Source organism: Rhinoderma darwinii (assembly GCF_050947455.1).
Source record: "Rhinoderma darwinii isolate aRhiDar2 chromosome 8 unlocalized genomic scaffold, aRhiDar2.hap1 SUPER_8_unloc_3, whole genome shotgun sequence".
Taxonomy (NCBI): domain Eukaryota; kingdom Metazoa; phylum Chordata; class Amphibia; order Anura; family Rhinodermatidae; genus Rhinoderma; species Rhinoderma darwinii.
The window spans coordinates 307,801-334,073 of record NW_027461826.1 but is presented as its reverse complement, the minus strand read 5'-3'; the positions used below and the strand labels follow the sequence as shown (position 1 = coordinate 334,073).

The following is a 26,273-nucleotide window of genomic DNA, read 5'->3' as shown; positions in this document are numbered from 1 at the left end:
TTTTCAGACTTAGTGGGTTCTAATTGCATTCACTAGATGGGCCCCAAGTTGTGAATTGCGACTTGAGACAAGAGGAGTGCCAACAGGAGCAAGGTGTGCTGCTGACCCAGAATTTAGCTCACACCCTAGTTAGAGGTAACCCCCTTACCGATAACACTGTTGCCTTGCAGCATCGGGGTTCTGGTTATAAAGGTAGTTCTATTAAATAATTGTGACAAAATTTTTTATATATATATATATATATATATATATATATATATATATATATATATATATTTATATATAAAACGTATGTGATTCATATATGTGCGGTTAGTGAGTGCCTCCATTTTTGATCTTGCACTCCTCCCATTCTGCCCTGGGTAATTTTAATTAGCTTAATGCTGGTTTCTACCATCCCCAGATATATGTAGGCTTAGTCCCAATTCTGTGTGTATGTGCAGAGTAGGTTCCCACCCATAGAGAACGCCTTGTTGTGGCAGGTGAGCTCACTCAGTTTGATAAAAAAAATGTGCGCTAAGAACCTCCCTATTGTAAGTAGATTTAGCAGTAATGCATATTTATTTATATTTAGCAGTTTAGGTTACATTAGTGTTTGCAGTGTGCTGTCGCCATTTTTTTGTCTGCTGTATATTTGCAGTCACAGGCGTTCTTGCACCTGTATACATGTTGTTGTTTCATTTTGTTGGAATGTGCTGTTCAAACTTTTGCGTTGTTTATGTGATTTATATATGTGGGGTTAGTGACTGCATCCATTTTTTGATCTTGCACTCCTCCCATTCTACCCTTGGTGATTTAAATTATTTTAATGCCAGTTCCTACCATCCCCATATATATGTAGGCTTAGTCCCAGTTCTGGGAGTATGTGCAGATTAGGCTCCCACCTAAAGAGGACGCATTGTCGTGGCAGGTGGGCTCACACAATTTGATCAAAATGTGTTCTAAGAACCTCCCTATTGTAAGTAGATTTAGTAGCAATGCATATTTATTTATATTTAGGTGACATTGGTGTTTGCAGTGTGCTGTCGCCATTCTCTTGTGTGCTATATATATATATATATATATATATATATATATATTAATTTGAGGAATATTTACATTTTGTGCAAACAAGCTGAGAATTGCCGAGAGATGCATCAGTTGATGATCAAAAGTGAAATATTGTGGTCTTCCTGTTTACGATGGGTGCACCTGGCTTATGTAAATATACTATTAAAGATACATTGTTAATTCTATCATTAACTAAACTGGATCGGAGACAAATGCTTAGCAGGTGGTTACAATAACAGAACCATCTCACTTTCACTTTATTTCCATTAATTAGGTGGCGAATCAACCCAACAGACATCTGTCAAGATTCCTTATTCTTTTCTTAATTTTTAAATTGTGCCTTTGAATGATGGAGTCCCAATTATTGTTTTAATATTTTTTTCATAATTTTCAAAACACATTAGAAGAACGTTAGATATTATTTTACTTCAGATTATAATCAATCTGAGCAAAATACATAAAATATATATATACTTGTATAAACCGGTACACATAGGGAAAGGCTTAAATCTTTATTCACCAGATAATAACCATTGATTTGTTTTAATAAATATGTGAATGTTATGTGTTGATAAGGGAGCATTAACATTAAAGATGTCCAATTTAGTTATAACTAGCTAAATAGTACATTATATATATTCTATCAACCTTGAACATAATATATAGTTTGTGTATACCTGAGTATCTTTTGTAACATTGAAAGGTAATAATGGTTTTATAAGTGTGCAGAATGATATCATAAGTGTTGACTGATAATAGACCTCCAAATAGATTTATCTTTGCCGCCAGGGCCAGATAATGGGGGGGGGGGCAGAAGGGCATTTGCTGAGGGGCCTTTACCACACAGTACCATCAAGCACTTCTCACATGCTCCCAGCAACCAAATAAACACAATGACTATTTCGCACAGCCCCCTTATCCAATTACCAGCTGCTTGTGTGTGAGCTGCTGACATGCACCGGTGAAGCCAAGGAAAGCAGAAACTGGTCAAAAAATGGGCATATATATTCTGACGCTATAGGGATGACTTGACGAATTGGCAGTTGGGAGGGAGGATCCAACCATATTCTGTTCCCAGAGGCCTCCGTATGACAGCAAAAAAGTGCTTAGAGTTAAATATATGTAATTTGATTTTTAGTACCTCATAAGTTATACTTATAGAGGTTATATACACTGTATTAATAGAAAGCATTCACTTTAATAAGCCCAACCATAGATATGTCTGCAGGTTTAGTAATACTCCTCACTGTGACTAATCTCAGTTTCAAGCTAATTACAATATTGCAATGACCCACTGTATGTTTAGGCTCAATCTAAACACACCTCTGTGTACGTTGAAATCACAAAGCAGGTTGCTGTAGACATAAAGGTTAATTTACAAATAAGACAAAATTCTAGATGCTACAATTACAATCGGCAATTAGATTGTAATTGTGTAATGCATGTTATGGGGGAGGTAGCCCATGAGGGTTTGGTGTTGCTTATCAAGGGCCTGGCCGGGAGGGTACCATGCTAATTTTACTGTGTGTGGGGCAGCACGGTGGCTCAGTGGTTAGAATGCCTTGCAGTGCTGGGGTGCGGGTTCAAATCCAACCAAGGACAACATCTTCATGGAGTTCATGAGATCTCCCTGTGTTTGCATGGATTTCCTCCAGGTACTCAGGTTTCCTCCCATGTACCAATAGGGAATTTAGATTGTGTGCCCCAATGGGGACAGTTAGTGAGGACCTCTGTACAATAATATGTTGGCGCTATATAAGTATCAGAAATAAATAAATACTGTGGTGCCCTTCTTCCTTACCTATGCTTTGACATATTTGTTTCTCCACCTACTGCATCGAGTATCTGACCTCAGGTGTGTGTGACCTGAGAGCTCACGCAAGACACATCAGCCATACCCGTGCTGAAGAGGGAGTCACAGATGGCCTGGCACCTGAGGCTTTTGAACACCATCAATCTTAATATTGTATAGCAGATTTATTTGGTCATTGTATAGTACTGTTTAGGTCAGATTACTTTATATATAGAGCTTTTCTATGGTCACTGTATGTAGGTATTATTTGAGCACTGTATGCTGAGATTTTGTGGTACTGCTCTATAGGTACTTTACAGTGTGTTATTTTTGCAGTGTATGGTGGTGGTGGCACTGTATAAAACTTTTATTTAGAAAACTGTGTGGAAGTGTTATTTATCCAATGTAATATTATTTGTGCACCATACTGTCATGGTGCTTAGAATTAGGCACTGTTTGGTATGGTTATATGCTTGTCACCAACAGAATGTACCACACAGGGTATCATCTAGCTTAAGGCTGGCATTATTAGGGATGGATGACGGGTATATTTAATAACAAAAAAAATGAATCGCAAAATAAACCATCTACAGGTTTGCCAGGTTCATGATATTCATTCACAATTGCCTATGTACACTAGAACTTACAACCTTATTCCTTAGCCAAATACACCAAAGAAACATATGCTATTGGCAAATTGAAAGAGATGGTTAAAATCAGTATATAGAGGCAACATTGAAAAGGAAACCTCTGTTAATGAATACAGGGCAACTCATTATAGAGGATATAAAGTCAGTGATGCCAACCACAAAGTCACCCATTTCCCTCTATATACTACATATCTGTGTGAGGAAAACTCATTAGCTTGGCTGCTCTAACCTTTGTTCTAAAATATATTTTATATTAGTATTTATAAAACATTTTATATTGTTGTTCAAGTAAATGTAATATTTGTGATTTTAGAAGTCCTTCCAATAATCTGTATTGATATAGTATTTACCTACGGTATATGATTTAATGATAATTAGACAAATGTAATTTATTTTGGGTGAGAAATAAAGCCTATTTTACAGCAAAGAATATAATTTTTGGCCAAAAGGTTTTGTTTTTTTTATCCGCTCAAAGGGCTTAGAACCAGTTCACATTGCTTTCGGAGTGATTGTGCTGACAACTCTTGACTATAGGTTAAGTATATGGCAACTGTTGATATATAAACCAATTATGAAAAATCAATATTTGGTAAGGATTTTCCTGTTGAATAATGAAGCTTAAACTTTGCCAGCAGATGCCTCATTCAAAAGGCATTATGTTCCAAATATTAATTCTCCGACTTCAAATTTTAAGAAGCAAATGTCTTTTCATTAATGCAATATTAAGGATACAACTAATTGAACATCGAAATCTCAACCACAAATTTAAATTTCTTCTATTTAGAATGTGGACTCCAATAAACAAGAATCAAATAAATCTGGTTAATGTTATTCCTATAAACATATTGATAGCAATCAACTAGTGTTTATCTGGCATGACATATTACCATATTTATTTTTGTAGTCTCTTTGGGGGTTTACTGAATCTCCTCAAATAAACTTTCTCTAAAATGTAAACGTTTCCCTTTCTCCGTATTTCCCTTAGAAGCCGCTGACAAGCCAAATCTTCAGTGCCTGCTTCTAATTCACCGGCAACTGCTGAGGCGGATGGTCCGCCCATATAAAATTACCTGATCATGACGGCTTGTTATCTTCCTAGGGGCAAACATTCATTTGCCCTTTTTCAAAAACAGTCACATCTCAAATATTTAGACGGCTTATAATTCATTATAATATTTTGAGAACCTTCATCCATGACAATGTCTTCATTTTCCATTCTGTCCAGTGGACTCCACTTTTGAGTTTAAATCTTGCTTCGATTATTTTTTCTATTTCTTATACTATTTTTTATAATTTTTTTCTTTTTCTCGTAAACTTTTTAATATGAGTACATAACTCAACAGTAGACATGCCCCAACTTTCTCATGCACTAATTGTTATGATTTGCTCTCAGGAACCATGGCTGCAGGGGGTGACAGAAGAGTGGGATTATATACATTTGAAGGAAATGGACATATTTCTTGCCAATGCCCAAGTGGATTGTGCGAGATTGAGAAGAGTTGATCTCTTCTCCTGAGTTTGCATGGGTAATTTTCTCCCACACTCCAAAACATATTGACATTGTAATCAGCAAACTATAAAATTAGTCCAAGTGTGTGCCCGAGCTAGGGAAATTAGATTATGAGCTTTAATAGGGACAGGGACTGATGTTTGTTACTACTCTCTACTGTATGTACTGCGCTGCAGAATATGTTGGTGCTATATAAGAAATGGAAAATATGAAAGCATTCTATTTGTAAAATCTGCCCTCCAGTGCCCCCGTCAGCTGCATTTCCCAAAATGTTTTTCATGACCAATTATAGGACTATATATTGAGAAGTGAGGAAGCACATTTAGTTTGCATTTAATCGCTATGTATATATTCCTGGAAAACCCCTAAATATTTTGCTATCATTTTGGAAAATATATTTCAACACCTCAAATTGTTCACTTCTTGTTCTTATGAAATTTTTTTTTTGCACGTCAACATTGGCCAAGTGATATATACTGTATAGTTTGAAATATCTCAAGAGGCCGCTTTAGGGCAACTATAAGATGGCGGTCATTCAAGTGAATGGTCAAGTGAATGCGCTCTGTTCTGGTTTATAGAAGGGGGTCCCAAGCTTGGGAACTTCTCTATAGGACATATGGACAGAGGTCGTTTTTATGAGACAAAAACTTCCTGGCTTAACCCTTGTGTCTATTGCCACTTAACTTATAAGTTTTTTAAGTCACACAGAAATGCACCAAGATAAAAAAGAGCTAAGTTTGTCATTTGGCACAGTTTATCATAATATCCCTAAATGTTGTCTAAGGTTTTACATAGGACTGCCGGTGAACGTACAACTCCAACAGCTTACAAAAATGGAGCTCTGCTTTTCAAATTATTAAACAAAAGAGTATAACAAAAACGTATTTCCTTCCTACAGATGTACTTTGTCAGCTCAACAAATATTTATTATAGCATTGATCAGACTCCGTTTCATGAATACTGCATGTAAAGAGTTAATAGTCCAGACTGAATTGATGGTATTATTCACAGTAATGTCTGTCTTTTATCTATACATCCAGAAAATGTTTGCACATTTTCCTCATTGGGAAGAACACAGCTCCTTTAGTTATAAAAATAATTTCGGTTACCCAGCCATTCCAGGGATTTGCTTTATAAAAAGCGACTGTAAACCGTTCTATAGAAACACATGGTATGTGGCACTGGCTGGGAATGAAACAGTCCACCTTTGTCTAGAGTGCAGGATCACCCCCTCTAGGCTGAGGAAATATGTTGCTGTGGCATGTACTATGTTTTTCCACACATACAGCAGAGAAACCTGGCCTGCAGATGGCTTGTTCTGCTCTCTGACAGCCACTCGGAGACCTTTGAACTTACTATTTATATAAGGTTTGAGGGTTGGTGTCTCTTCCTGCATAACTGCCAGTTTGCCAGCTTTGCTGTAATTCGGCTACTTGCAAGGCATTATATACAAGTATGACCGATTGATAAAATCTTTCCCCTTATTTAACAACTAGTGCGGCAGCCGTGACGTCTCATTTTGTTTTAATCTGTAGAAGTAAGAAACTATAATCTATGTTTTATCTATTAGGTCATATTATTGTAGAAGTCTGACATAAAAGAAGCCGAAGACAGTGAAATGCAAGTATTTAAACTCTGCCATTCTACACACTGTATGGTCCTTACACAACCTGCCCATCATAATCCATAATCCATTGTGTACTGTTCAGAAATAGTATGATTGTTATCTATTATACATAGAAATAAATATGTGTGCACGCTAATATCTAAAATAAGACCGCTATCTAACAGAAAGACCTCTAGAATAAAACACTGAAAATGAACTTATACCCTATAAGCATGTTCAGACGTACAGTGTAGATATTGATCTGTTAATATAAGTTAAACTTGTGGCAGGATATTTCTATGTCTATCACTATCTATCTATCTATCTATCTATCTATCTATCTATCTATCTATCTATCTATCTATCTCTCTCTCTCTCTATCTATCTATCATCTATCTCATATCTATCTATCTATCTATCTATCTATCTATCTATCTATCTATCTATCTATCTATCTATCTATCTATCTATCTATCTATCTATCTATCTATCTATCTATCTATCTATCTATCTATCTATCTATCTAATACTACCAACTAAAAAGAAAACATTATTTAGAAATACCATCATCGACAGTCCACGCACTGAGACGCTGGAATAAAGGTATATTCAAGCATCGTTCCCCCTTGACTTACAGCTCACATACACTATATGAAGAAAAGTATTGGGACGCACCTCTTAATCATTGAATTCAGGTGTTTCATTCAGTCCTATTGCCACAGGTGTATAAAATAAGTCTCCTAGCCATGCAGTCGCCTTTACAAACATTTGTGAAAGAATGGGTCGTTCTAAAGAGCTCACTGAATTCCAGCGTGGTACCGTAATGGGATCTCACCGTTGTAACAAGTCAGTTCATGACATTTCTTCCCTCCTAGATACTCCACGATCAACTGTGAGTGGTATTATTGCAAAGTGGAAGCGTTCAGGGACCACAGAAACAACGAGGTCACCGAGTGCTAAGGCGCATAGTGCATAAAAGTTGCCAATGCTCTGCTGATTCACTACAGCGTTATACACATCCTCTGGCATTAACAGCTGCACAAAAACTGCGCTGGGAGCTTCATGGCATGGGTTTCCATGGCCGAGCAGCTGCATGCCAGCCTTACATCACCAAGCACAATGCTGAGAGTTGGATGGAGTGATGTAAAGCAGCCGCCACTGGACTCTGAAGAAGTGGAAACGTGTTCTGTGGAGTGATGAATCACGCTTCTCTTATCTGGCAGTCTGATGGATGAGTCTGGCTTTGGCGAATGCCAGGAGAACGTTACCTGCCTGACTGCATTGTTCCAACTGTAAAGTTTGGTGAAGGAGGGATTATGTTAAGGGTTGTTTTTCAGGGGTTGGCCTAGGCCCCTTAGTTCCAGTGACGGGAAATCTTAATGTTTTAGCATACTGAGATATTTTGGACAATTGCATGCTTCCAACTTTTTGATAATAGTTTGGGGTTCGGCCCTTGTCTGTTCCCGCATGACTGTGCCCCAGTGCACAAGGTCTATAAGGCATGGTTGGGTAAGTTTGGTGTAGAAGAACTTGACTGGCTTGCACAGGGCCCTGACCTCAACCACATCGAACACCTTTGGGATGAACTATTAGGGTATGTGCACACGTAAACTGCATTTACGTCTGAAATTACGGAGCTGTTTTCAGGAGAAAACAGCTCCGTAATTTCAGACGTAATTGCTCGTCCTCGCATTTTGCGAGGCGTCATTGACGGCCGTAATTTAGAGCTTTTCTTCATTGAATCCAATGAAAAATGGCTCAAATTACGTCCAAAGAAGTGTCCTGCACTTCTTTGACGAGGCAGTCATTTTACGCGTCGTCGTTTGACAGCTGTCAAACGACGACGCGTAAATTACAGGTCGTCTGCACAGTACGTCGGCAAACCCATTCAAATGCATGGGCAGATGTTTGCCGACGTATTGGAGCCGTATTTTCAGGCGTAAATTGAGGCATAATACGCCTCGTTTACGCCTGAAAATAGGTCGTGTGAACCCAGCCTAACAGAGATTGTGAGCCAGGCCCTCTCCCCCAACATCAGTGTCTGACCACACTCATGACTTCATATAGTGTATAGTCCCACAGACACACTCCAAAATCTTATAGAAAGCCTTCCTAGAAGAGTGGAAGCTGTTTTAGCTGAAAGGGGGTTCAAATCCATATTAATGACTATGGATTTAAAAGGGGATATCATAAAAGCTCCTATAGGTGTAATGTGTAGATGTCCCAATACACTAGGTTATTTAGCTCTCTATTAAATTCAACTAAGTTTCCACATGCATTTGCTCTAGCAGTACAGATGCCCCAACACTCATCAATGTTACCGCCAGACGTATCTCATAGTGACAAGTGTACATACCCTTAGAGACCTTTTCACAAGGAGTAACCACCAATATACAATCAACACCATGAGATGTCACTACAATCACAATACTGTCTCAGGGTATTATAACAGGATTATTTATATTTTGTGTGTACATGGTTCAGATTCCAAAATACAAACACTATTGTATGCCATTTCGATCTCACACAGACCTATCTATACGATAGTATAGACCTCATGATTTTATTACATTACACATAGTCAATAGGCCTTATGACTGACATTTTTTTACTTTTTTAATGTATGCCAGTATCTTTGTTTAAGTTTATCCAAAATGGGAAAAAAATAATCTGCTTCACCTCATCTTCCAATTTACAAATATATAACATACGTGTACAATGCTGTTCAGTTTACTGATCACTTGCTGTTTTATTGCAGAGTAGTAAAAGATATACAATAATAACATATCTAATACAGAAGCTAAAGACTGTCAACATAATTCATGATCTGTGCAAAAAATACAAGGAGTATATTATGACATCAAAGGTAAAAATACATACAGAATAGAGAATGTGTATTATGACATCAAAGTTAACAACACACAGAATGGAAGGGGTATATTATGACATCATAGGTAAAGCTACATGAAGAATACAATGTGTATACTGTGAAATCATAGATAACTATAAATAAAAATACAAGGTGTATATTATGACATCATAGGTAAAGATACACATAGAATACAATGTGTATATTATGACATCAAATGTAACAATATACAGAATGGAAGGGGTATATTCTGACATCGTAGGTAAAGATACATGAAGAAAACAATATGTATATAATGACATCACAGGTAAAGATATACATAGAATGCAATATGTATATAATGACATCATAGGTAAAGATATACATAGAATGCAATATGTATATAATGACATCATACGTAAAGATATACATAGAATGCAAGGTGTATGTGCAATATTTTCCTTTCAGTGATAAGCAATTGTCAAATTGCTGATCACAACCCTTCTGGTTACATATATCACAATGATTTTAGCCAAGAGACTTTTTCTAATTTTACATATGAATAAATAATTTCCCAAAGAACAAATGATATTTTAATGTATGTACATGAGCTGATTATGGTTACAACAGTTTATTATTGTTCAGATTACAGCAATGATCACTTTGTATAAATGATCCCTTATACAGCATTTAACCCGTAGTACAAACAGCGCCTCCCGTCATGTACTGTATGTAAAAGTTCCTGGAGGTTCTCAGAACTGGAAATATGTGATTGACAATAAAAATCATGAGGGTCAGGGATTTTTTTAATTTTTTTACTTTATGCCAGTAATACCGTTGATGAACATTCTGTAAGGCTATGTTCACACGGCAGCTTTTGCTTGGCAGATTCCGCCGCAAAATGCGCCGCAGAATTATTCCTGCTGTCAGCAGGAAGATTCATTCTCCCATTCGCTTCAATGGGAGGTTTGGGCGGAATCCGCCCGAAGATCGGACAGGATGCTTCTTTTGCCTGCTCGCTAAAAAAAAAATCAGCTAGCGGAAATAAGAAGCGTCCACCTGCCATAAAAATGAATGTGCAGCAGAATTTAGCGACGGATTCCACCTGTACAAGAGCCTTACACTCAGCCTCTTCCAAACCGAAATAGCTAATAACAGTGAACAATGGACTTAATGAAATAATAAAGCACATGTATATAACACAAGCCTCTCTTTTTTCCCTATTAACAAAATTGTGTTGAATAAATCTAATAATCTAGAACATAAACAGATATTATACAAAAGAGCAGCTTTGTTAATTGAACTTCATGTATAATCTGTTCCATAATCCATATATCTAATTTTAATACTAAAGCTATGGCGAAATAATCAATAAAAGACAGTAAGGGTTCATGCCCACAAACATATTACGGTTCCATACAACTTGTGCGAAGCCGTAAAATGGCACCCATAGAATAGGGCCCATACTGTACCGCTATATCCCTCTGGCTTCATATGGAGGTCTCACATTATTTTTCCCTGTTAAATTCTGCATGAATCCCACAGAAAAAAAAAATGGGGTCATGCTCCATCGAATGCTGTATTATAGAGGTATTCTCCCCTAGAAGTGACGCTTCTCTGTAACGCAACACTATGCAGAAGCACCATACAGCGACACACACAGACTCCAAGTGCCTTCATACAGGCTCGGTGCACATGGCCTTGACGCAAATATATAAAAATAACAATAAAAGAGAACACTACTCTCCTCTTCAATCCCCCGCTGATTCAGCGCAGATACTCCGGGGGTCCCCAGGGGTCCCATTTCAGTCTTTGTTGACATGCTGCTAGAAGTGATGTAACTTGGCATCAGCGGTCACGTGCCAAGCGGTTATGCCAGTACTACGGCACGTGACCGATGAGGCCACTGATTGGCTGGAGCTCTTACGTGTAGTCACCGCTAGCAGCATGTAAACAAAGACTAGAGGGCTGATCTATGAAAGACCGCTGATGTGCCGTACCGGTACTTGAACGCTGCAGCCAGTGGCCTCAGTGGTCATGTGCTGTACTTGTGGGCAGTGGGGGGATTAAAGAGGTGTGTAGTGTTTTTGTTTATTTTTAAACTTTTTTTTTTCAACACATGGGCAACCCCTTTAAATCACAAAGATATCACAAATAGATTACTGTAAGACCTTGTTCACATGGCGCTAAAAAAAATGACGTGTAAATGTGTCAAAAATGCTAAAGGCATTTTTTTTTACGTGTTTGTGCACATTTGTGACGTGTTGTTTTGGAACGTAATTAGGATTTCCATTGACTATGGGAATTTAGGCGCGTTTCGGTGCATTTTCACCGCATTTTACGTGGCAAGAATTGACCTGACACTTCTTTTTTTCACGCAACGCTTTTTTTAAACACGCGCACGTAAAAAAAACACGTCATATGCACTACAATTCGCTTTCCCATTAATGTCAATGGGAAGATGAAAGCATGCATGAAAGCATGCATTTTTGTTGCGTTTTTTTGCGCATTAGATGCATCAAAAATGCGTTGAATACACGCTGTGTGAACAAGGCCTTATTAATAATAATAATAATAATATTGTTGTTATTACTATTATTAATGTAGAGCCCCAAATAATAAACACCCCTGCACATGAAATGGACACTACTACTCCAAATTACAGCTGAGATTGTGCGTAATAAAGACCCCTAATGACTCCATACTCATATTACATCTCAACGTGAGCATTACATAGTGCAAGAAATAAGTTTATGGTTTGTTTTTAGTAAGCAGTTAAAGAGACCTTAAAACTTTACAATGCAGTAAGTGAAGGTCACACAAGGGTTCTGAAAACAACAGATCTTGTAAAGAAAATCAGAAATAATCCAGAGGCACCTTCAACACCAACAATACGGGATACTGTAAAAACCAACACAGTCCATCCGAAAAAGGGTTAAATGGAGCCAAATCATTCAGCAGAGACAAGCTCCATATCCTCACAAGCATAAGTATTACTTACAATGGAGATACAGTGATTTCACCAGTCTCAATGGTTATTTGTTATCTTCGCCAGCAGTGATTTCAGTAACATATTTCCTGCTGCAGTCACTAAGTCAACACATTAAAACAATGACAGTAGATGTGGACCATAAAACATATAATCCTATGAGTTAGCAGAAGAATGTACACTGGTAATGTGCCAGCCATAGAATAAAAACACACTCTATGTAGTCAATGTAATGGCTACACAGGTCGCAACTAAGATTTAAAGGGGTCGTCTGGTTTGGAAAATCTCTCTACAGCATGAATGACCTTTGATAGTCGGGGCTCTTGCTGCTATATGCTCCCCAAAATCATCTGTTATTAGTGTGAAACTGCTATATATTTGCTCAAATTGGAGCATTGCACACCGCTCATTGAATTCAGTGGGTGTCAAGGATTTACATACCAAAGAGACAGACCATGCAACTGCTATGGGGACTTGGAGAAAGAAGGCCGAGTCCTAGTAGCTCCATCCCTTTTGCTACTCTGTGGTGAGAACCTCTGCAATTTTATCAAACAAGGGGTAGGGGAATTGGCACAAGAGTCATAGAAAGGGGGTTAAATAATCAATAAGAGACAGTAAGGGTTCATGCCCACAAATGTATTACAGCTCCATGCCACCTGTGCAAAGCCACAAAACGACAGGCCCTTCTGGATGCCCAATTTTTTATCTTTGCTAAGGGAGCCCTCTCTTCTATGTTCTCCACTGGTGGGGGTCCATTGTTTTCAATAGATACTGGCGGTCTTTCAAAGCCATTAACCACAGGGGACACCACTCTTAACGAAACACTAACACATTAGAGTGCCAATTGGGAGATCCCCCCCCCCCAAAGCAATAGGATATCTAAAAACCACAACCCCTTTAATGATATAACATTTGATTGATTAAATCTCACAAATAAAATAACTGAAAATAGTCATCACATCACATAATTTATTTCAACATAAGACAATAAAGCTTTATATAGCACACAGATAAGAAACATTGTGAAAATGAATAATAAAAGTATCCAATTATAGACTGCTATGTGCAGCCTGGTGGTGTGTGGGCATGGGTAACGTGTATTGGCGTCAGGATTTGACTACATAGAAAGGATATTTGTCACATCCTAATGAATTTTTCATTTGAATGAAACCGTAAAAAGAAAATGAAATTATGCAGATATAGCAAAGCTGAGATGATCAGATGCAGTAAAACGAAATTTGTCATTTGGCATAACTGATGCTGATATTATGATGTTTTATCTGTGATCTTACATACATGAACCTACAATGTGTAAACAATGCGGCTGCAAAAAGCTCAGACACAATTAGCTCAGCTACATCTGTACATTGACAAACGACATGTTATCATTACAGACTGACTGTGTGATACTGTACATTACAAGCCTCACAGAAGCTTAAAATCCACGTATACCCATCCAGGATACACAAGAGCCCTCCCTGCACATTCATCCCACTATTGACCAGTTTTGACATTTATACTTTTCTAATAAATGATTCTCTGTAATTAAAACCAGAACAAGGCAAAGTGAATTCCCAGCTCCATGTACAGCAATGTCATCCATTTACCTGACAACACACCGCTGGCATTTCAAACATTTCAGCAACCTGTCAGGAAGCCTTCAAAGGGGCAATGTGTATAGTTCACCAGAACTTTTCTGGCCAAAAAACTCTACATAGAGCAACATGAAATTGACCATGAATGTACCTCACATGCCATAAAATTTTAAAAGAATCTATATATAGTATTGGTATAGCACCAATATATTCCATAGTGTAGTACAGAGAATACACTCACATCAGTATGTAATCAGCACTTCCATGCAGCGCCAAGAACATGGGACATCAAATTAAAGGACAGCACTATGCCCCAATGAGGACAGGAATATAGCACAGCCCTGTGTAATACATGACTAACAAAGTGAACAGAGGATACAGATATATATATACATAGATATATATAGAACACAAGAAGACAGCAGCACTCACATAGAAATAATCGACCAGGTGCCAGGCAAAAACGTCCCGATCCTCGGACGTATAATAACAGGCTTGATAAAGATCCTATTGTAGGATTGAAACGTTGCTGTTATTTTGGATTGAATAAACCACCATTTTTTTCATGTTGGAGTGCTGCAAATTTTCTTCTGCTATAGATATATATAGATATATGTGTATATATTATTTATTTTTTTAGTATATGATCACCTGCCACATGTCATACAATAACTATAAGGACAATCTCTATGGACATGCTGCTGTGACATGCCAGTGATACGTTGTATCCACAACAGTTGTAACAAAGTGTCTACAGCTCCTGTGCGTGTTGATGGTCAGGTTGGCTACATGAAAGCATCTGACGTGGTGGCATCTGGAAACTTAGCCCATCTCGTGTACATAAAGCTGCAGCTTCTCCAGGCAGAACAGCAGATCAGCTCCGAACATGATAAGGAATAAAACACAGAGAAATCTCTGACAGCTTCTCAATAGAGGAAACTCCGGGAACTCTGGGGCTCATGCACTGGGGATGGCACCCCTGGCACACAGAGGCACACACACCTTAACAAAGGTAAAAGCACAGCAGAGAAGAATAAGGATAATACCCACCACTGCTGATCCAGCTCCCAGTCTCGGAAAAAGTCGAATAGATCCATAATAGCAGTGAATGCAGCGATGTGTCCTGCAGGGGGGAGCAGAGGTGCCAGGGATCAGGGAGAGGGGGCAGTAGGTGCCAGTGTCCGCCCCGGTGAGCTCTGCGCTGGGCTCCGGCTGCTTGGCTGTGGCTGGAGGAGGCAGCAGCTCAGCAGCATCACACTGGGAGAGAGACAGAGCAAGTGAGAGACATGGGAGGAGGGGGAGTGAGGAGAAGCAGAACAGCAACCATTCTGGCAGCCTGAAAGGTAGCGCTCCCTCTGCTGGCAGCTATATGCTACACTGTAAGGTAGTCATAGGGGATGCGCATAGTAACAAATAAATAAATACAAAGTTATTGCTCAAGGCATTGTGTTACCTGTACAGTATCTATCTATCTATCTATCTATCTATCTATCTATCTATCTATCTATCTATCTATCTATCTATCTATCTATCTATCTATCTATCTATCTATCTATCTATCTGTCTGTCTATCTATGTCGGTCTGTCTATCTCTGTCTGTCTGTCGGTCGGTCTGTCTATCTATCTATCTATCTATCTATCTATCTATCTATCTATCTATCTATCTATCTATCTATCTATCTATCTATCTATCAGGATAGGTCATTAGCATTTGATCAGTGGGGGTCCGACACCTGGACCCCGCACCGATCAGCTGTTCCAGCTGCCTCTAACGCCTAAGTTATGCAGTGGGTCGGTGCCGGAAGCAGATGGCTCCATACACTGTATAGCAGCCATGCTGCAGTATTGCAGCTCTGCTCCTATTCACTATTCACTCCTATTCAGTATGAAAAACCACCCTGCAAAACTGAATTTGGAAATTATCTCTGTACTGAGCTGTATTTGTGCTGGTTCTGTATATATGTTGTAAAGGATCTGCCAGACACAGCTTCTGTGTCGACGCCCTTGGGTAATCAGTCTGCACCTGCTCCTATGCCTGTGAGACTGACTCCATCTTCCACCACTCAGGATGGCAGGCTTAGGAGTGGGAGAGCCTATCACAGCCTGGCCAGACGGAGCTAGCTCCCGCCCACTGTCTATTTATACCTGTCTTTCCTGTTTCTCCTTTGCCTGTGATTCTGCTCTGCTTGTTTCCTGGCTCTGCTGCTGCTTGAACTACTGATCCTCTTCTTGTTATTGACCTTGGCTTACTGACCACTCTCCTGCTCAGCGTTTTGTACCTCGTGCACTCCTGGTTTGACTCGGCTCGTTCACTACTCTCGTTGCTCACGGTGTCTCCGTGGGCAGCTGCCCCGTTTCCCTAGCTTCTGTGTACCCTTGTCTGTTTGTCTGTTGTGCACTTACTGAGCGTAGGGACCGTCGCCCAGTTGTACCCCGTCGCCTAGGACGGGTCGTTGCAAGTAGGCAGGGACTGAGTGGCGGGTAGATTAGGGCTCACCTGTCTGTCTCCCTACCCCGTCATAACATAATCACAGGCCCATATACCTAGTCTACCCTGGTCCCTGACACAACTATGGACCCCCTTGAGACCCTGGCTCAGCAAATGCAGGGCCTCTCCCTACAGGTCCAAGCCCTGGCTCAGAAGGGCAACCAGCATGATGCTACCGTGGTAGTGCTCCCCACCTCACCTCTTGAACCCCACCTCAAGTTGCCTGACTGGTTCTCAGGGGACCGGAAGACTTTTTTCTCATTTCGGGAGAGTTGTAGGCTCTATTTTCGCTTAAAGCCCCACTCCTCAGGTTCTGAGAGCCAGCGGGTGGGTATAATTATGTCCCGGCTCCAGGACGGGCCCCAAGAATGGGCCTTCTCCATGGCTCCTGATGCCCCTGAACTTTCCTCCGTTGATCTTTTCTTTTCTGCTCTCGGGCTCATTTATGACGAGACTGACAAGACTGCCTTTGCTGAGAGTCAGCTGGTGACCTTACGTCAGGGTAAGAGACCTGTTGAGGAGTATTGTTCTGACTTTAGGAAGTGGTGTGTAGCTTCTCGGTGGAATGACCCTGCCTTGAGGTGCCAGTTTAGATTGGGTCTGTCGAACGCCCTGAAAGACCTGCTAGTTAGCTATCCCTCTTCTGACTCCCTAGATCAGGTTATGGCTTTAGCAGTATGACTTGACCGACGTCTCAGGGAACGACGACTTGAACATTTTTGTGCCTTCTCCTCTGACTCCCCCATGATGCCTCCCGAGGTTCCGTTGCTTTGTTCTTCCATGGAAGACTCGGATGTACCTATGCAACTCGGGGCCTCCGTGTCCCCCCAACAACGTAGAGAGTTCCGCAGGAAGAATGGTCTCTGCTTCTACTGTGGGGATGACAAGCATCAAGTGAACAACTGTCCTAGGTGTAAGAATAAGCAGCCGGAAAACTTCAGCGCCTAAGTGATTATCGGGGAGGTCACTTGGGCGCACAGGTATTTCCCGTAAATATGAAACCTAATAAAATCTTGCTTCCCTTTCAGGTCTCTTTTGGTGGTAGGTCTGCTACCGGCAGTGCCTTCGTGGATTCAGGGTCTTCTGCTAATATTATGTCTGTGGAATTTGCTATGTCTCTAGCTATGCCATTGATTGATTTGCCTAAACCTGTCCCGGTAGTGGGTATCGACTCCACTCCTCTTGCTAATGGTTATTTTACACAGCATACCCCTGTTTTTGTACTCCTTGTTCGCTCCATGCATTTGGAGCAGTGCTCTGTACTGGTGATGCAGGGATTATCGTCCGATTTGGTTTTAGGCCTTCCCTGGTTGCAGTTGCATAATCCCACGTATAACTGGAATACTGGGGATCTTACCAAATGGGGTAATGAATGCATGACGTTATGTTTTTCTGTTAATTCTATTTCTCTCCCTGAGGAGGTGAACACTCTACCTGAGTTTGTTCAGGACTTCGCTGATGTTTTCTCTAAAGAAGCCTCCGAAGTGTTACCTCCTCATAAAGAATACGATTGCGCAATCGATATGGTACCAGGAGCTAAGCTCCCTAAGGGTAGGATATTTAATCTCTCTTGTCCCGAACGTGAAGCCATGAGAGAGTATATCCAGGAATGCCTGGCCGAGGGTTACATTCGCCCCTCTACTTCTCCGGTAGGTGCTGGCTTCTTCTTCGTAGGGAAGAACGATGGTGGTCTTAGGCCGTGCATTGACTACCGGAACTTGAATAAGGTCACTGTAAGGAACCAGTACCCCCTTCCTTTGATTCCTGATCTCTTCAATCAGGTTCAGGGGGCCCAATGGTTCTCTAAGTTTGATCTACGGGGGGCTTATAACCTTATCCGCATCAAAGAGGGGTTTAACACGCCCGAAGGTCATTTCGAATAACTCGTCATGCCCTGTGTAATGCTCCCGCGGTCTTCCAGAATTTCATAAATGAGACTTTAAGAGACTACCTGGGGGTATTTCTTGTAGTGTACCTTGATGACATACTTGTGTTTTCCAAGGACTGATCCTCCCACATTGAGTATGTCAGGAAGGTGCTTCAGGCCCTTCGGGAAAACAAACTGTTTGCTAAGACCGAAAAATGTGTGTTTGGGGTGCAGGAGATACAATTTTTGGGTCAAATCCTCACTCCTCATGAATTCCGCATGGACCCCGCCAAGGTCCAGGCTGTAGCGGAATGGGTCCAACCTGCCTCCCTGAAGGTGGTACAGTGCTTCCTGGGGTTCGCAAATTATTACAGGAGATTTATTGCTAACTTCTCGGTCATCGCTAAGCCTCTTACGGATCTCACTCGCAAAGGTGCTGATCTCCTCCACTGGCCTCCTGAGGCTGTCCAGGCTTTTGAGGTCCTTAAGAAGTGCTTTATCTCGGCCCCAGAGCTGGTTCAGCCAAACCAAATGGTGCCATTCATCGTGGAGGTTGACGCCTCAGAGGTGGGAGTGGGTGCTGTCTTGTCCCTAGCTTCTGTGTACCCTTGTCTGTTTGTCTGTCATGCACTTACTGAGCGTAGGGACCGTCACCCAGTTGTACCCCGTCACCTAGGACGGGTCGTTGCAAGTAGGCAGGGACTGAGTGGCGGGTAGATTAAGGCTCACCTGTCTGTCTCCCTACCCCGTCATTACATATGTACTAAGCTTTGTCCTGGTGCTGTATATATGTACTGAGCTTCTGAGCTTTGTTCTGGTACTGTATATATGTACTGAGCTTTTTTTCTGGCGCTGTATATATGTACTGAGCTTTGTTCTAGCACTGTATCTGTGCATTAGCCAGGAGATTTGTTGCAGCTTACTGTGCAAACCGCACTGTCTTCCACCCTTCTCACAGTGCACAGACTAACCAAATGGGTTGAGCATGCTTACGATATTGAATGTGCACATGTAGGTCTATACATTATAGGTGAGTTTATTATGAGTTTGGATAGGTATGTATATATGATTATGTAATTATATACATAGTGTAGCAATCCAGTAAAACATTCTGGACAGAGACAGGGTTGGCAACCGCCATGGCGAATGGACAGTGCCCACAAAACAAGGAGTAAATGGGGCGGGCATTGAGGCAGAAATAAAGAGTAAATGGGGCAGGCATTAAGGACACTGTGGACCAATAGGATGCCTGGAACACGGGTATATGGCAGAAGTTTAGAGGAATCTGAAAATATGCGAGAGTACTTGAGTGACACAGTCTCTCAATCGGACAGTCAGACTCACAAATCACAGCCCCACTTGCAGCTTTCAGGCGCTAGCCACATTAGCACGGGAAAGCTACATGGGGGGCTGTGATTAGTGAGTCCCAGGCACAGACAGGCAGGCAGACAGGCACCCATCAGCAGCAGAGCAGTACTCATAGTCAATAGAATCCTATGGCACATCAGGTTTATCAATAACTCTTTATTTTGTAATGTGTCCGTAAAAATTTTGGTCTGTCCGTTATTTTTAGCTCAGTTGTCTAGAAATTACTGAAGTGGAAGTTGGCAACCCTGGACAGGGAGTTTCTTTATTTAGAGTCCACTTTAATATAGGGTGTATTTAAAATATTTCAATTGTTGTATTTGACTATTAGAATAATTTTCCATGGCGCGATACACCACAAAAATGTCTTTGTCGTGCAAAACAGAGAATCTGTTGTTAAAAATTTGAATCCCACCCCTGTATCTATCTATTTAGCTATCACTCTTTCTTTCTATCTATTTTAAATCATTCTCTCTATCATCTATTGATTTTTATATACTCTATCTATCTATCTATCTATCTATCTATCTATCTATCTATCTATCTATCTATCTATCTATCTATCTATCTATCTATCTATCTATCTATCTATCTATTCTAAAAATAAGTAAAATTTTTTGAGTTGCTCTGTTACTAGTAGGTAAATATTGCAGTGGAATATTTTTGGTAGAATGCAGCAGTAGTCACTGTAAATTGCAAGCTAAATCATTACACGATGGCAAACGTTACTTCAGGAATGAAAAATGTAAGTTTACTATAGAAGTACATGCCTGTTTTTTGGTGTCTTCGCTGTAACATTAAATAGGATGTCAAAAGCCCCAACATGGAGCTAGCAGCCATTTATCAGAGCATAGATCTTCTGTGTGCTCCACCTCTGTCACTATCAGCAGCATGGAGCAGCCGCTGTTGGGCACAGGGGGTCACGGGGTGAAAGCACAGCTGAGGAGTCCTTATCTGAGAGGTCATGCAGCTCTGTCTTCACATCCACGTATTCATTTGCCATGTAGGGGTCTATTGTATGCATGGTATTTATACACCATGGAAGTAGAATATTTGAAAAGCATTTCACCCTGAAATAGAAAAACAAAAACAAATCAAACAAAGTTTATTTTGTTACATATTCAATGCATATATTTCTTGTCAATATGTGTTTCAGGTAGAGCTGGGTAATAGTCACCACCAATACACCACTCTCAGGGGTTGTCATCTGGTATTACCAGACTACCCAATAGAAAATCTGCTGCCTGCATGAATATTGTTGCATTATGGCACTTTAACATCTTCCCGCCGAAGCCATTTTTCAAATTTTCACTTTAGTTTTTTTCCCCACCTTCCAAAAGCCGTAACTTCTTTATTTTTCCATCAATATTGCCATATGAAGGATTGTTTTTGCAGGACGAGTTGTAGATTTTCACAGCACAATTTATTGTACCATATAATGTAGTGGAAACTAGTAAAAAAAAATATTTGTAGGAAAATAACACAGATTACTCAATCTTTTGGGTGGTTTTGTTTTTACGGCATTCATCATTCTGAAAAAACTGATTGTTAAAAATAAAATGTACGTTTTGTCACCATATTCTGAGCGCCATAACTTTTTTTTATTTTTCCGTAGATTTAAGCGGTATGAGTGCTTATTTTTTGGGAGGCGAGATGTCGTTTATATTGGTACCATTTTGGAGTACATGAGACTTTTTTATCACTTTTTATTTCATTTTTGTGGGAAATGAAGTGACTAAAAAACAGAGATTCTGACAGTTTAAATTTTTTATTATTTTACGGCGTTCACCGTACAGACTAAATAATAATATATTGTAATATTTCAGACTTTTACGGACGCGTCAATACCAGTTATGTTCATTTTTTATTTTTTTTACATTCCGCTTGAGGGAAAATGGGAAAAGTTTTTTTTTGTTAACTTTAAATTTTTTATTATTATTCATTATTATTATTATTATTAATATATATATATATATTTTTTTTTACTTGTCCTCCTAGGGAAATTGAACCAGCGATCATTGGATCGCTTGCACGATATACTGCAATACTAATGTATATCGTGACAGGGCTTCATAGGAGTATGATGATGGCGGACCTGGGGCCTTCATCAGGCCCCCAGGCTGCCATGCCAACCAACAGCATCCCCCCCATTTCGCCACGGGGGGGTCGTTTGAACATTATAGGGGTCAACCCCCTGTTTTTAGTCATTCAAATGCCGCGGTTGTAATTGACTACGGCATTTAACGGGTTAAACGAGCGGGATCGCGCTCGAGCCAGATCCCGCTCATTACCCGGAAGTGTCGGCTGTAACACACAGTTAGCCTGTTCCATACTCCCCCACCCGACTTGTGCCGTATATATATATATACAGCGGATGTCAGGAAGGGGTTAATACGACAGTATTTTTGTCAGTATTTTGCTTTAGTATATGGAAGCCAAAGCCAGGAGTGGACACTAAACAAAACAAAAAAAAGTATAATGGAAAGATTTCTAACTCTTCCATGTATTGGTCCCACTCCTCGTTTTGGCTTACAAACACTAAAGCAAAATACTAACCAAAATGCCGCCATATAACAGTGGTTTTAGGCTGTTTTCACATCAGCATTGCCCTTCCGCTGAGGGGTTCCATCGGAGGTTTCCATCGGGTTAACCCCTCAACGGAAAGGCAAACTAAAACCTTAGCTTCTGTTTCCCTCACCATTGATCTCAATGGTGACGGAAACGTTGCTAAAGGTTTCCGTTTGTCACCGTTGTGATTGGGTTCTGACGGAACCCCTCAACGGAAGGGCAACGCTGATGTAAACAGGCCCTTCGTTGGAGGATTTGTCCCTCAGGTTAACTATTTTTTTGTTAAAAGAACTACCCAGGTAAAACTGATATACACTGTGTCATGGCGGTGCATGGCAAAGTGGTTCAAACAATAGTAAAGAGAGAAACCCTGTGTCAAACACCTCCCCCTCAAGCCCTGCACTAGGCACGACTCAACTTCAAACAATTTATGCTAATCTAAAAGTATAACTGACATAGATCAAATTTGTAATTAACTTACTGTTTAAATTTTGTTGTTTTATCCATGCAAATTCTGTGTGAATTTACTGTCATTAGGTGTATCCCTTCCTGTAATCTGCTGTCAAGCCCCTGTTGTCAAGCAAAGTCAGTCCCGGGTTACAGAGCAGAGGAGAGGGACTGCAGGAAGTGAAGGTGTGTCTCTTTACTGCCTGCCTATACAAGTCTATAAAGAGGTAAAGAGGAGAGGAGGAGCAGGAGGTGAGAGCAGAGAGAGAGGGATTGAGAGCTAGATGGAGTCAGCAACTGACACGCTGCATACAAGACTACAGAGAGGACAGGGGATACAGGAGGAGGAAGCAGGAACAGAGTGAGAAAGACAGAGGTGGCTGGTAAGATTTCTATGTCACCCCAGTGCTGTATGCAGTGTATAGAAGACATGATAGCAGTTAGGCTTCACCCACTAGCTCAGAAACAACTGAGAATTAGAGCTAGAGCCTGCAGAGGGAAAAACTGCTAAAGAATGCAGAATACAAGTCTCATAATGGCCAGATATAGTGCTACTCCTCGTGTATAGACATATGACAGCTTATTCTGAAAAGTCACCTGAAAATGTAGATACGCTTAACTGTAAGGATGTAAACAATTTCTACACAATCATCTCCTAGTAATCCGTAACTACTATGTTCTTTTTTAACTGTGAATCTTCAGTCGTGACCCAATTAAAACTTTAAATGTCTGATACATTTCTTAACCCTTCCTTAGATTTCAGATGATCTTATACATTTATTTTGTCACCAAAGTTATAATGATTATCATTAATAATGGTTATTATTACATACTTGCCAACAGTTCTTGCAAAGCATACTACTACTGTAATGATGGGGGTAGGGAAACAGACAAGTGAGCCCTAATCTACCCGCCACTAAGTCCCTGCTTACATGCAACGACCCGCCCTAGGCGACGGGGTACAACTGGGCGACGGTCCCTACGCTCAGTAAGTGCACGACAGACAAACAGACAAGGGTACACAAAGCTAAGGGAAATGGGGCAGTTGCCCACGGCAACACCGTGAGCAACAAGAGTGGTGAACGAGCCGAGTCAAACCAGGAGTGTACGAGGTACCAAACGCAGAGCAGGAGAGTAGTGAACAAGCCGAGTCAAACCAGGAGTGTACGAGGTACCAAACGCAGAGCAGGAGAGTAGTCAACAAGCCAGGGTCAGTATGAAGCAGGGTAAAATAGTTCAGAAGCTGCAGCAGGGCCAGGAAACCAAACAAGAAGAATCACAAGCAAGGAGGAACAGGAATGGCAGGTATAAATAGACAGAGGGCGGGAGCTAGCTCCGTCTGGCCAGGCTGTGATAGGCTCTCCCACTCCTAAGCCTGCCATCCTGAGTGGTGGAAGATGGAGTCAGTCTCACAGACATAGAAGCAGGTGCAGACTGATTACCTATGGGCGTTGACACAGAAGATGTGCCTGGCAGATCCTTTACAACTACATTTCTATCTAAAGGCGTTTTTTAGAGCGTTCTCAGGTGGAAAAAGGTCGGGACTAAACCCCCTGCCACCATAGCAATTGTATTTTTTTTTTCATTTTCATTTTTTCGTTTAGGTTTCGTTTTTACGGCATTCACCATGTGGTACAAACAACATGTTATATTAATTATGTAGATCAATAAGACTTTATGTATTACTACTTTTACAAAGAAAAAAACAAATTGTTAAAAAAAACATGTTTCATAACTTTTTTATTTTTCCATCGATTGAGCAGTGTGAGCTGAGGTATGAGCTGTAGAGTTTATTGGTACCATTCTGGGGTACATGCAATTTTTGAAATTAAATTAATTTTTTTTGTACGAGTTCAGATGCCCAAAAAAACGAAACAGTTTTTAAGATTTGTTTTTTACGGCGTTCTTTGTGCGGCTTTAATAATTTTATATTGTAATAGTTCGGACTTTTATGGATGCAGAAATACCAATTATGTTTTTTTTTTACATTATGCAGTACATGGAGGCAGTACATGGAGGTATTTAGAATGTCTAGTCATTGTTTTTTAGAGACATCATTGACTACAAGTTGCAGCAATCATTAGTAAACACAGTTCCATACCCAGTGGTCACTAGAAAAAAACACTTTTTATGGGGAAAATGGTTTTATTAATTTTTTTACTGTAATTTTTTTAATAATTTTTAATTCACACTACTTACTTGTTTTTTTTAGTCCCACTAGGGGACTTCACTGTGAGATCTTTAGATCGCTGCTATAATGCTTTGGTATACTTAGTATATCAAAGCATTATTGCCTGTCAGTGTAAAACTCGCACGTCCTAGTAGGCATATGCCCCGGGCAGACCGGGGGCTTTTATCAGGCCCTTGGCTGCCATGGCACCCCATCGGAGGCCCACGATTGCATTTGCGGGCCGCCGATGGGTGACAGAGGGAGCTCCCTCCCTTTGTAAACAAGTTAAATGCCGCGATCGAAGTAAGCTTCGATCGTGGCCGTTGGTGCAGGACCCGGCAGTCATCAGACAGCTGAGCCCCAGCTCCAGCCTGCACGGGACACCTGTGCAGGACTTAGACTTGGCTGCCATAAAAGGTGACGGCCTAGCCTAAGGCCCCTTAGTGACCACCATGAAAAGGCGTATTGGTGGTCACTAAGGGGTTAATATGTATCTGCCTCTTTTTCAGGGGACCAAAGGTAATTTGACAATTATCTCAAAAGCTATTTAATGGGCTGCATGGGCTATTCCCTTGTTAATCCATCATCAATTAAGCAGGTAAAAGTTCTAGAGTTGATTCCAGGAGTGGCATTTGCATTTGGAAGCTGTTGCTGTGAACCCACAACATGAGGTCAAAGGAGCTCTCAATGCAAGTGAAACAGACCATTGTTAGGCTGAAAAAAAAAAAAAGAAGACATCCATCATAGAGATATCACAAATGTTAGGAGTGCCCAAATCAACAGTTTGGTACATTCTTGAAAAAAAAAAACTGCGCACTCGTGATCTTGTGAAGTCTAAAATGTCTGGACGTCCACGGAAGACAACAGTGGTGGATGATCACAGAATCGTTTCCATGGTGAAGAAGAACCCCTACACAACATCTTCCCAAGTAAAGAACACTATCCTGGAAGTAGGTTTATCAGTACCTAAGTCTACTATAAAGAGAAGACTTCATGAGAGCAAATACAGAGGATTCACCCAGGGGCGGACATACCGCATGTGCAGCCGGTGCAGCTGCACAAGGGCCCCGCGTGGGAAGGGGGCCCGTTCCTCTGCTGGCCGACTCAGTTCTCAGCTGCGCGATGCTGAGGACTGAGACAGAGGCCCGTGGACAGTAGCTGCGAGCCAGTGGCGTAACTACCACAGTAGCAGCAGTAGCAGCTGCTACGGGGCCCGGGGCATGGGGGGGCCCGTGTCGCCCTGACAGTCAGGCACATTACATTATATGCCACTGCCAGGCCTGGAGGCACGGGCCCCCTCATGCCTAGTAGTAGCATCACGAGTCACG

General features: G+C 40.8%; 1 protein-coding gene across 1 annotated transcript in view; it reads right to left on the bottom strand.

The window, feature by feature from the left end:
- Window positions 1–15,300, bottom strand: part of LOC142697920 (AF4/FMR2 family member 2-like) — a gene marked incomplete at its 3' end in the record, with an annotated part of 383,807 nt that extends 368,507 nt beyond the window's left edge. The window contains exon 1 of the mRNA XM_075847722.1: window positions 15,091–15,300. Within this exon, the coding sequence (XP_075703837.1) occupies window positions 15,091–15,137 (47 nt within the window). The remainder of the gene's footprint in view (window positions 1–15,090) is intronic.
- Between the last annotated feature and the right edge of the window lie 10,973 nt (window positions 15,301–26,273).